Here is a 12,619-nt window from a genome sequence, read left to right as displayed (position 1 = left end):
ACTAAAAGAAAGATGGCCAAGAAGACACATACCTTTGGTATTGGAACATCTCTGAAATGAGGATGTTCCTAATTTACCTTTAATACTGTAACATCTCTGAACTCAAGAGTTGCCCAATAGCCAACAACACCTTACAAGAGCACAGAATAAACGGAAGCTGTGATCTGCTGGTCACTCTCAGGGCCCAGGAGAACTTGGTCACAGGTGCTAACATGTGTCATCATGTCCATCCAGTACTGTGTATTGTTGGAAATGCAGAGGCTGAATTTACCTGCTATTTAGAAAGCCTTTTAAAATACGACACTAAAATTTTGCACTGAAATGAAAAATTATTGTGTATACAAAAGGCAAGGAAACTACATAAATATGAAAATAGTGAAGCAAGTATCTGTCACTGGAGAATGACTACAATTCCATATTTTGTTTCTTAGTTAATTATTTATTTTGCGTTGTCCTGGGTCGTCTTTGCTATGCACGGGCTTTCTCCAGCTGCAGCAAGCAAGGGCTACTCTTCATTGCGGTGCACCAGCTTCTCATGGTGGCTGTCTTCCTGTGGAACACAGGCTCTAGGCCCACGGGCTTCAGTAGTTACAACATGTGGGCTCGGTAGCAGTGGCCCGTGAGCTCTTAGGCGTGCGGGCTCGGTAGCAGTGGCCCGTGAGCTCTTACGCATGCGGGCTCGGTAGCAGTGGCCCGTGAGCTCTTAGGCGTGCGGGCTCGGTAGCCGTGGCCCGTGAGCTCTTAGGCGTGCGGGCTCGGTAGCCGTGGCCCGTGAGCTCTTAGGCGTGCGGGCTCGGTAGTTGTGGCACATGTGCTTAATTGCTCTGCAGCATGTGGAATCTTCCCAGACCAGGGACTGAATCCGTCTCCCCTGCACTGGCAGGCAGATTCTTATCCACTGTACCACCAGGGAAGTCTAATTCCATATTTTCTTGCAAAGTATGAGCCAAGCACTTTAAAGTCAGGTGCTTGAAGATATATCACATTTTGTTTCTAAGATAGAGGCAAAAAGAGTGCCATTTACAAACTGAGAAGGTGAACAGCACGTGAAGGTGAATGAAAATACCAAGTGCTTGGGAATAAATGGAATGTCTAAACGACAGGAGGCAAGTGTGCCCAATGCATATATCTCAAATTAGAATTGATAAAATACAACATCTTCAAAAAGCAAGTCAAAAAACAAATATAGACAAGTATGAGCTCATTAACTCTATGGGCACATGCATGTGTGTGTATAAATCCACAAGGACTAAATTGATATACCAGTTAATAGTAACTTTGAAAAGAAATAAGAAACGTAAACAGAGAATAAAGAAAGATGTTAATGTTTTACTATAATGACTTCTACTGTGCTTGAAATTTTTATAATAATCATATATTCAAGGTATTATTTTGATAATGTTTTTAATTCAGGAAGATTATAATGAAATGATACATGTGCAGTTTTGGCATCCTGCCAGGTAGAGAAACCTCCAGTGATTGGCAGCCATTATTATGCTCCTAGACTCCACAAAAGAAACGACGAATATGACATACACATTTAACATATGATTCTAGCCATTAATGAGTTTACAGTCTAGTAGGATTAGAGACTAAAAAAGGTAGGATATATATAAATATATACACACACATATATATGTATGTGTGTGAATGTATATATAAAGACATATATATATACACATACACTAAGATATGTGTATATATACACCAAGATATGCAGATTATACATCTATAATATACATATTTATTTGTATAATATAATTATACATATTTATCATATATACGTGTGTGCTAGCCTGCAATGCAGGAGATCCCAGTTCGATTCCTGGGTCAGGAAGATCCACTGGAGAAGGGATAGGGTATTTACTCCAGTATTCTGGCCTGGAGAATGCCATGAACTGCATAGTCCATGGGGTTGCAAAGAGTCAGCACAGCTGAGCGATTTCACTTTCACTTTACTTTAGCATATATGTGTCTGTAAGAAGTATGACAAGATAAAGAAGATTACTGCCTACAGCCCCAGAAGAAATGTCTCATTAGAATCTCATAAGCCTAGAGTTACAAGAACCTTAGAATACCAATAGATTTACCCCAAAATTTTATCTGGATAGCTAAAGAAGCAAGCTAGGACATGCGCCATCACCTCTGAAACCTTATCAAGAATGACCCATCCAACTTGGAGGGCATTATGTTTAGTGAAATAAGTCAAACAGAGAGAAATACTATATTATATCACTTATATGTGGATCTAAAAAATACCACAACTAGTGAATATAACATACACGAAGCTGACTCACAGGGGTAGAGAACAAACTCGTGGTCACCAGCGGGGCAGTGGGTGTAAGTGGGTGTACAAGGATGTATTGTACAATATATATATCAATATTTTATAATAACTGCAAATGAAAAGTAACCTTTAAAAGTTGTATAAAAATAAAAATTTTAAGAAAAGAATGACTCATCCATTAAATATTCCCAATGACTGTATATCCAGGTTTGCCAAAGCCTTGTGACATCCACACAGCTGTGTTCTCATGAAGGTCATAGATCCATCAGTATATCCCATATTTAGGAACACAACGCCTCCAAAACCCCACTTGCTGGAGGAGTGCCTCTGCCCTTCCCAGATCATGACAGAGGTAAACAACCCCATTTCCATCACTGGATCATTCAAGTCTTCAAGGGCGAAGAACAAGTTCTACACAGCTCTGCCCACCCTAGAGCACAGAGCCGGTACCACACTAGTGAACAGTCAAAGACAGTAAGTCCCCTACACACAAACTTTCAAGTTGCAAACTTTCAAAGATGCAATTGTGCATCAAGTTCCAACAAGGAACCAGGACCTGTGCCATCAATGTTAGTTGTGAGTGAAATTGCGGCTTGCTTTCCGTCTCCTATTACTGACAATCCTTCAGCTCTACCATCTTCCACCTGCCTCTCTCCTCCAGTGAGTAACTCTTCTTGCCTCTCCATTTGACGTCAGCCCCTGTATGGGTCAGGAAGATCTCCTGCAGATGGGTTTAGCTACCCACTCCAGTATTCTTGCCTGGAAAATTCCATGGACAGAGAAGCCTGGAGGGCTGCAATCCATGGGGGTCACAAAGAGTCGGACAGGACTGGGACTAACACTACACCTTTCAAGGCACTGTATTGTAAGATTAAAAGTGTTTATTTTTGTGTGCTTGTTTTTTATGTATTATTTGTGTGAAAAGTATTATAAATGTATTACAGAACAGTATTACATAGCCGATTCTGTTAGTTGGGTACGTAGGCTTAACTTCGTTGAACTTATGAACAAATTGGATTTACAAATGCCCTCTTGGAATGGAACCCATTCCCATGTCGGGGACATACTATAAAGCTTCGAGAAGAGTTTTCAAGTTACCCAGAGACAAAAGGGAAGAAAACAGGCTCAGGAAGCCAGGGCTCCCGCCTGAAGAAGCCTTTGGGGAGAGGGTGTGATTTGAGGCTCATGTGTCTGATGGAAGATAAGGGACCCTTCTCCCCCTCCAAACCCAGCACTGCTCTCTCTTGGTAGCTCCTTTCTCCCTGCGAACTCACACACAGAAGAAGACAGCGGCAGACACTGCCCATCGATGCTGGTCTTCTGAAGAGAGGAGGAAGCTAAAAACTCAAGGAAGGCTGGCCACCACTGAACAAAGGAGCCGGACAGCTGGGAGGCAGAGTGTCTTACAGGAACGCAAGAGTTACTAAGTGACGCAGAGCTTAACTTTCAAAGGACTTCAGAGAAGAAAGTACAAGATGCAAATTTCTCCAAAGCTCACTGGCTGCTAGTACAGACGATCCCCCCGCCCACCTAGAGAAGGAACTCCAGTTGTAAAAGCTTTTGATGGGAAGGGGGAAGGAACCATGGGGAGGGAAGGGGAACCGAGAGAAACAATGACAGCTCTGTGGGGTGGAGGCAGGGGGACTTCCAGAGTGAGATTTCAACACACAGCTCCCAAGGCAAACTTTCAGGGTTCTTCTCCTCTAGCTCACAGGGATAGTGAACCTCCCAAGTTTAAAAGGTCTTCAGGGAACCAAGTGGCTCTGGTGTCACCCACCGCCTGCCTTTTACTTGCTTCCTCAGCCTGTCTCTCCCAAGGGAATGAAATCCACAATCCCCAGCTTCACTTGCTTTCACTATCACACAAGAGCAAGAAGAAGGAGCGAAAGGTCAGGGCTGAGGCTATTTCTAGATAAAACCTATTTTCACATTGAACTTGTGGGGTTGCAGAAACAGAAAGCAGAAACCTGATGATGAAGGGACCCTTGGGAGGAGAATACCACTCTGAATCACTGTATCTGGGAGACACTTTTAGGATGAGCAGTAAGAATGCTCCAGATGTATGGCAAGGTGGGGAATGCTCATACCAGACCCAGGGTTCGCAACTGGGGTGCTCAAGCTGGGCTGATTCTGCCCTCAAGGGAAATGTGGGAACAGCTAGAGACATTGTTGGTTGTCACAACTCAGGGAGGCAGGGGGAAGGAGACTGCTTCTGGCACCAAGGACCAGTGGGGCTGCTAAACAACCTACAATGCAAAGGACTGCCCCCTTAACAACAAAGAACTCCCCAGTCCCAACGTCAGCAGCACCAAGGCTGAGAGATGCTTCCTTCCCCAGATAAACCGCATCCCTGCAGCCATCCCCAGAACCCCTAACCATCCTATCTGAAATAAATATTTGCCACCCCCCTGACTGGGCAGTTACCTCGTCACACAAGTCCACTTATCCTGTGTGTGTGTGTGTGTGTACGTGTGTGTGTGCTTGGTTGCTCAGTCGTGTCCAACTCTTTGCAACCCCATGGACTGTAGCCCACCAGGTTCCTCTGTCCATGGGATTCTCCAGGCAAGAACACTGAAGTGGGTACCCATTCCCTTCTCCAGGGTGTCTTCCCAACCCAGGGGCCGAACCTGGGTCTCCTGCATGGCAGTTGGATTCTTTACCAGCTAAGCCATCAAAAGTTTACTTACCCTGTGAGCAATATCAAACATCAAATACATATGACAGGCAAATCCTGTATCCTCAGAGTACCTGGCTCTTCTCCCAGCAGACGTTTTAAGGGCACTCCTCAAGACCCAAAAAGTAGATTCTTTCACAACAACTGCAATAAAAGCATGGAGCAGCCATGTTTAAAAACCTCCTCAATTGTTAGGTAGATGCAGAGGCAAAAATAGCTGCACAGTTAGGATGGCCCATGCATTTCCAAAATATTCCAAAGAGAGAAAGAGGGGAAAAGAACAAATAAGATAACTCCACAACCAAAAACAGATTTTCCCCCAGGGCTCTCTCATAGCTAAAACCAGTCCCATCACTCTGAGTTGTCTTTCATTTTTTAATTGTAAAATACCATAAACATGTAAGAAAAGGGGGGAAAGGTAAATACAAAATTTAACGAATGAAAACAAACCCCCATGTAACTACACCTCGGGTCAAGAAATGGAACCATGTCCAGTGGTATCTCCCTGCCAGACACGCCTCTCCCATGCACAGAGCAAAAATACGGGTGCTATTTTGAAAGTTCTATCTTTACTCAAGGACTGGGATTTATTTTTATGTATTTACCACAAATACCAACTGCTATGACTGCAAAGTGAACAGATTTGGGAAGGGGGGCTGTTTATGGAAACAAACTCATGGATTGTTAATTTACAAAAGCACGTAGGGGGAAAGGCATGGAAGGATGCCCGGAAATAGGGCGGAAAGCCCAGACTGGGGGCCTAGAGAGAAACTCGAGTCAGAATCTGGCACCCTGGGTACGGATAATCTTTCACGGACCACAAAATGACTTCCTGTCACACAATATCATTGGAAAAACTCAATGGAATCATGTGTTTCAAGGGTGAGCAAAGCATCTCACATGTAGGAGATGACGGTCCACAGATACTGGGCTCCCTCTTCTCTCCTTGCCCATGAAAAAGGGGAAGATTGAAAAGGCCATGACTTTCGTAGATTATTTGATTAGAAACTCTCCTAATTCCCAGTTCTCTAAACCCTTTCACAAAGAAGACGATACAAACCCACTTTCAAGTTCTTCTGATGACCTTGACAACGAGGCACCTAGACCAGTCCTGGAGGCCCTCCCTCTGCTCCTGGCTCACATCCCGTGCCTCTCCGTCACTTATGACAAATGTAAAGGCCTAAGTGGACTGTCAGGAAAAAAACAACTCGCACCCCAGCAGGGAGCCTTCATCCATCTCTTTGAAGACAAAAAGCAACACGGTGTGTTTATTTGTACTTGCTGCACACAGCCTCACCGACTGGCTTAGGCTGCACGAAGCCCCTCAACTCGTTTAAAAATAATAATAATAATAATAATAAAACCCACCTGCACACATCATTAAGCAGATCACTCCAGGAGAAAAGGTCAAAACCCACACTCCTGGGTACACACTGGGGAAATCAAGCCTTTTCACTGACAGGTAGAAAAGGTCAGGGAGTTCCTAAAAGGTCAACCAGTGAGGAGGTGAGCTGTCTAACCCCCACAAAGCCTGCCCACCGTTAGACATCCTTGAGCATCCACGCATTTAAACCCACTGAGCCCACCTCTGCAAAGAAAGCTGGACCTCAAACAGCCTGAGCCTTTCTCACCGGATACATTAAAAAATAATAACAGTTGAAATCGATGCTTCACTTCCCTAATACAAACAATAGAAACAAAGGAAGAAAAAATATACACACGCATGCAAAGGTGTCTGAGAAGGTTCCTGAAAAATAGAGACCTCCAGATTGCTCTTGAAGTGTCCGTGTCCTTCCAGTCCTACAAAGACCTGAAACCCAGACTAGGCTCCGCTCTGACCCCGAGTTTCTTCACAGACAATCAAAGGGAGAAACAAATCCAAAGTGCCAAAGCACCGGCATTTATCATCTTTCTTGTTTGATCAACTTCCCAAAAGAGGATGGAGGTGGAGGATATGGGACAGAAGGACAGGGTCTTTGGCCCACTACAAACTGACCTACCATGCAGGCTTCAGGAGACATGACCGGCCCTGTTCTCCAGTGACAAGTTAGGGCAAAGCGGAATCCCTGCTAGAAGGGTGATACTTAATATAACACAAAAAATGCACACACTTCAACCTGCCTAGAGGTTTCTAAACTTACCTCACTGTAAAGGTGAGTCAAAACCACACAAGCCCAAGAAACACAGATAACAGACAGTTAGGTGTTTGGTGACTACCACCCCCATCCTTCCCTCCCCGCTATGACTGTTGTTCAGTTGTGTCCAACTCTTTGAACCCCATGGATTGTAGCATACCAGATTTCCCTGTCTTTCACTATTTCCTGGAGTTTGCTCAAACCCACTCTGACTATTCTACTTATTTTAGCCCTATTTTACACGTACACACATATTAACCAGTGCTGACCACAGAAAGACAAAATTAACTTTACAGCTATTTTTACAGCGATGAAGACTCAACGAAAGCCACCCAGTACTAACTGGGAGATGCAATAAATAACAGATTCTACTGGGCCGCAGGCAGTTCCCTGAGGACATGCACAAGACCTGCCTTCTGGACTGTCCTACTTGGGTTTTATCAGGGGACACACAGGGTCAATGCAAATAGAAAGCATGGATCTAGGCAGGTCTTTGTGTCTGAAATGTCCAGGAAACCTCCCAGTTCTAACAGCCTCCAAATAATCACTTTTCCCTACCTGTGACTGCCAACGTCCCCTGGGAACCCTCTCCCTGGGGTGGCTTAGTTCAGGACAAACAGGACACTCTGACCCACACCTGGTTAAAAGTCCACAGCAGCCATCAGCATTCCACCATCCCTGGAAGCCGCAGAAAACCCACAGACATCTAAGCGGGAGTCTTGGAGGAGTGGGGATGATGTCATAGGTCTTAGAGTGGGGGAAGGCTACCCAGAAGATTCTCAGGATGGCCAGGACCAGGGACTCTGAAACAAGGAGGAGGGTTTGTCTTTCCTAGTGCACATCTGGCAGGGAGGGGAAGCCTGAAATTAAGTGAAGCTCAACTTCCCCAACAAACACACCCCCAAAGATACTTCCACCTCAAGTAGCTAGAAGTATCTGGGAGAATCGAGCATGAATTAGACATGTAGATGGCACCAACTTCAAGCAAGCCAGCTTCTTGATGAAGAAAGTTCACGCTGCCCTGTCATCTACTTTCCCGTGCATCAGCTGCCCAGAAATAAATATGGGGGGGTCAAGGGCCTGCTGACCCTAGGAGGGGCAGCTGACAGCTGTGACCAGAGGGCAGGGGCCGGGGAACAGCTCCGGGTTGGAATCTGGAGCGTGTCCACATCAGCAGAAAAGTTCCAGGGAACGTCACGCTACTCCTGAAGACCTCAGGGTCTTCAGCCCACGCTAAAGGCAATGCCAGGTTCAAAGGGCGGCAGATGAAGCCTGTGCCCTCTCCCAGGGCATCTTGCCGGACAGGGCGTCCACCGTAGGGCGATTGGGGGTGATCAGATGATTTAAATAAATGTCCTGCTCCCAGAATCAGTGGGAAAGATGAATAATTCCCAGGTCTGGCCCTGCTTCATCTCCCTTTGCCCAAACCAAACACAGTCCCAGGGAGGAATGGATGGGAAGGGCGATACCACCCGCCCCGCGGACCAGGTAGGAAACTGAGGCACGGGGGTGCACACAAGAGAACCCAAAGGGGCCCTGGGGAGGCTATCGCAGCACCCAGCCCCCACGTCTGGGATGCTGGGATCAGGGAAGCGTTCTCTCCTCTCCCCACCCTTCTCCCTTTCTTCTACACAACACACAACACACACACACACACACACACGCACGAACTCTCCAGCTACGCCCAATCGGGGCAGCTGCCGGGCTCCCCAGAGCCGGACTGCACACAAAGCCCCGCCCGTGCACACACCACACAGCACAAGCCGGCGCGCACGCCCACACAATAGGACGGCGCGCACCCCGCCGCGGCCCCTCGCCGGGGTCCCGGCCAGCCCGGCGCCGGGGTCCGCCCTCTGTGCACACCCGCGCCGGGAGACGCAGCCCGGGCCAGGGGAGGGGGCACGATCGCAGCCCCGCCGCCGCGCCCCGCGCCCCGCAGAAAGTTCTCCGGACGCCCCCCGACTCACCCGCGGCGCTGCTCAGCAGCAGGCACAGCGGCCCCAGCAGCCACATGGCGCGGCCGCCGCTCCTGCTGCCCGGCGCCGTCGCTGCCCCCGCGGCCTCGGCGACGACCCCGCCCCTCGCCGCGCCGGCCCCGCCCCCGCGGCCCCGCCTCCCGCCCGCCCCGCCCTCTCGGCCCGGCCGGCTCGGCCCGGCTCCGCGAAGTTTTCGCGAGCATCAGGGCCGCGCGCCCCCCGCGTCCTGCCCCGGGTGTCCAGACTCAGAGAGGCCGCCAAGGGGGCCACGGAGGGTCCGGCCCTGGCGGCTGCTCGCCATCAACCCCCTCTGGCTGCGAGGATCTAACAGTCCAGGCTCGGTCCTCGCCTTCTCTTTCTCTTTTTCCTCCCACTTCTGTTCCTCCATCCTCCGAGGATGCAGCGCTCACCACTTCCTCAAGTCCCAAACTTGAATTCTTTACAGAACTAACTACGAAATGAGTTTACTCCAGGGAGGGAAAGGAAGAGTTGAAAGAATGGGCCAAGTGTTATGAGAAAAAAAAAAAACAACATATATATGTATTATTTTTAGCAGCAACATGGAATACGAGGAGTGCTTCTCAAACTTTTCAAATGCATCGGACGCACCGGGACTCTGACTCAGTAGGTATTGGGTGGGGCCTGCGATTCTGCTTTTCTGAGAAGCTTTCAGGTGATTTGGAAACTGATGGTGAACCACAGGTGGAGTAGGCACACAGCTTTAGCCTGTGCTTTATTTCCTCTGGATCCTGTCTGCCTAGACCAAGGGACTTTGGGGCCCCAGTTTGCAGAAAAGGAAAGTATATGTGAAAGTAGAAGCCCAAATACAAAAAGAACAGCTGCTCCTGTGCAGCTGGGGCTCCAAGACAGCACTGGTGACAATTCCTAGAGGATTTAGACGGAGGAAGAATCAATGACGCTTTCGTTGTCCACTCTCCCGCCCCTTCCATCTCCAGAAAAAAAAAGCAAGAAAAAAATGCAAGTCATCACCCCAAACTGGAAATATCCATTAACTGAGAAATGGATAAAGAAACTGTGTCCTATCACTTAAGGCAGCAACAAGTGCTGCTGCTTTAGTCACTCGGTCGTGTCCAACTCTTGGGACCCAGTGGATTGTAGCCTTCCAGGCTATGTAGTTCTCTGTCCATACAGGTCTCCAAGCAAGAATGCTGAAGTGAGTTGCCATTTCCTGCTCCAAGGGATCTTCCTGACCCAGGGATTGAACCCCAGGTCTCCTGTACTGCAGGCAGATTCTTTACCAACTGTCACAAGTGGCTCAACGTGAATGAATCTCAGAAGTGTGCTAGGAGAAAGAATCCAGGCTCCAAGGGGGCATTCTGTATGACTCCATTTATAAGACATGAGGGATGAGGACAAGGAGGGAAGCAAAGCCATAGGGACCAAAATCAGCTCAGTAGACACCAAGATCTGGCCTGGGGAAGAAGGACCAGTGCAAAGGGTCACAAGGGGACGTTGTGGAGCAGTGAGACTGTTCTGCAACTTGATTGTGGTGGTGGTGGTGGCTGTTGTTGTATACAACATATACATAATGTTATGCATTTGTGAAAACTTAGAGAACTACATCCCTGAAACCCACTCCTAAAGCAAGTGCATTTTACTGTGTATAAACCATACCTGTTTGGAGGAGCTGGGAGGGCATGGGTGCTGGAACTGCTGGTAAGGGAAGTTGTAGAGGGGATGCCCACATTAGATTTGAGATGAATTGGAGAAACCACAGAGGATACTGAGATTCAGTGTCTCTGCATTTTAACTATCTGCTCTAGGCTGGAAATATAAAGGTTAAAGTGGATCAGGTCAAAATTTTAAAAATAACAACAACGGTTCAAGGTAATGAGAAAATGTGATGTCATGTAGGCAAGTTGAGCAAGTTCCATATTACAAAGTACTTTGTTAAATATGGAAAACGCAAACAAAACCTCCAAAACATTTAGCATCTGGGGGTTTTCTTCTGGGGTCCATGAGGACAAGGGTGCTCATCTCATGGGCTTCAGAGAATTGTAAAACCCCCAATATTTTATGCACATTTCAAGTGTGTATGAGTTCATACATTTTTCCAGGAAGTGTGTTGTAATGAAGCCTCGGACCGCTGATAATGATACAAAAGAAGGCAAATAATTTCTCCTACAGCGGTTCATTTGCCTCTAAACATTAGAAATGTGGAAGAAGCAAGGGACTCTCAAGAGTCTTCTCCAACACCACAGTTCGAAAGCATCAGTTCTTCGGCGCTCAGCTTTCTTTATGGTCCAACTCTCACATCCATACATGACTACTTGAAAAACCATAGCTTTGACTAGGCGTACCTTTGTCAGCAAAGTAATGTCTCTGCTTTTGAATATGCTGTCTAAATTGGTCATGGCTTTTCTTCCAAGGAGCAAACGTGTTTTAATTTCATGGCTGCATTCACCATCTGCAGTGATTTGGGAGCCCTCAAAAATAAAGTCTGTCTCTGTTTCCATTGTTTCCCCATCTACTTGCCATGAAGTGATGGGATCAGATGCCGTGATCTTAGTTTTTTGAATGTTGAGTTTCAAACCAGCTTTTTCACTCTCCTCTTTCACTTTCATCAAGAGGCTCTTTTATTCCTCTTTGCTTTCTGCCACAAGGGTGGTGTCATCTGCATATCTGAGGTTATTGATATTTCTCTGGCAATCTTTTTTTTTTCCCCCTCTGGCAATCTTGATTCCAGCTTGCGCTTCATCCAGCCCAGCATTTCGCATGATGTAGTCTGCATATAAATTAAATAAGCAAGGTGACAATATACAGCCTTGACATACTCCTTTCCCTGTTTGGAACGAGTTCGTTGTTCCATGTCTGGTTCTAACTGTTGCTTCTTAACCTGCATATGATTTCTCAAGAGGCAGGTCAGGTGGTCTGGTATTCCCATCTCTTGAAGAATTGTCCACAGTTTTTTGTGATCCACACAGTCAAAGGCTTTGTTGTAGTTAATAAAGCAGAAGTAGATGTCTTTCTGGAACTCTCTTGCTTTTTCTATGATCCAGCAGATGTTGGCAATTTGATCTCTGGTTCCTCTGCCTTTTCTGCCAGTTCTTTGGAATTCTATCAAAAGCACAGGACCCTCAGCTTCCAGAAAATGTAATAGGATCCAGTGCTAATTGTTCAGATCTCAGGGAGCCAATCCCAAGTCTTTTTTTTACAGTTGGTTTCATAAAAATAAAAACCAGAGTGCTTCATGGCTCTTATTTACCAAAAATGAGACACTCTGAGCTTGGATGTGTACTTCAAACATTGCTTCACATTGTTAAAGAAGGGAGGAGAGAGCTTCGTCTCACTGTGGTCTTTGGTAGAATGATCTATAGTTCTCATGCTTTTTCTCATCAACTCCTCACAGCAGCTCCAGCCACATCACACATGAAGATAGCACAAACTAGACTTGAGCTCAGCTTCTTCTTCACTGTTCAGTCACTAAGTCGTGTTTGACTTTTGGTGACCCCATGAGCTGCAACTTGCCAGGCTTCTCTGTCTTTCACCGTCTCCCGGAGTTTGCCCAAACTCATGTGCATTGAGT

At 46.7% G+C, this 12,619-nt stretch overlaps 1 protein-coding gene across 4 annotated transcripts in view; it reads right to left on the bottom strand.

The window, feature by feature from the left end:
* Positions 1 to 9,192, bottom strand: part of LDLRAD3 (low density lipoprotein receptor class A domain containing 3) — a 270,004-nt gene extending 260,812 nt beyond the window's left edge. The window contains exon 1 of one of the 4 annotated variants that reach the window (XM_069555126.1): positions 9,064 to 9,192. In XM_069555126.1, coding sequence (XP_069411227.1) covers positions 9,064 to 9,109 — 46 coding nt within the window. In that variant the 5' untranslated portion in view covers positions 9,110 to 9,192. The remainder of the gene's footprint in view (positions 1 to 9,063) is intronic. The other 3 variants (XM_069555125.1, XM_069555128.1, XM_069555127.1) reach the window with 3 other exon arrangements.
* Positions 9,193 to 12,619: the final 3,427 nt, after the last annotated feature.

This window comes from Ovis canadensis, chromosome 15 (assembly GCF_042477335.2).
Source record: "Ovis canadensis isolate MfBH-ARS-UI-01 breed Bighorn chromosome 15, ARS-UI_OviCan_v2, whole genome shotgun sequence".
NCBI lineage: Eukaryota > Metazoa > Chordata > Mammalia > Artiodactyla > Bovidae > Ovis > Ovis canadensis.
This window is presented reverse-complemented; position numbering and strand designations above follow the sequence as displayed.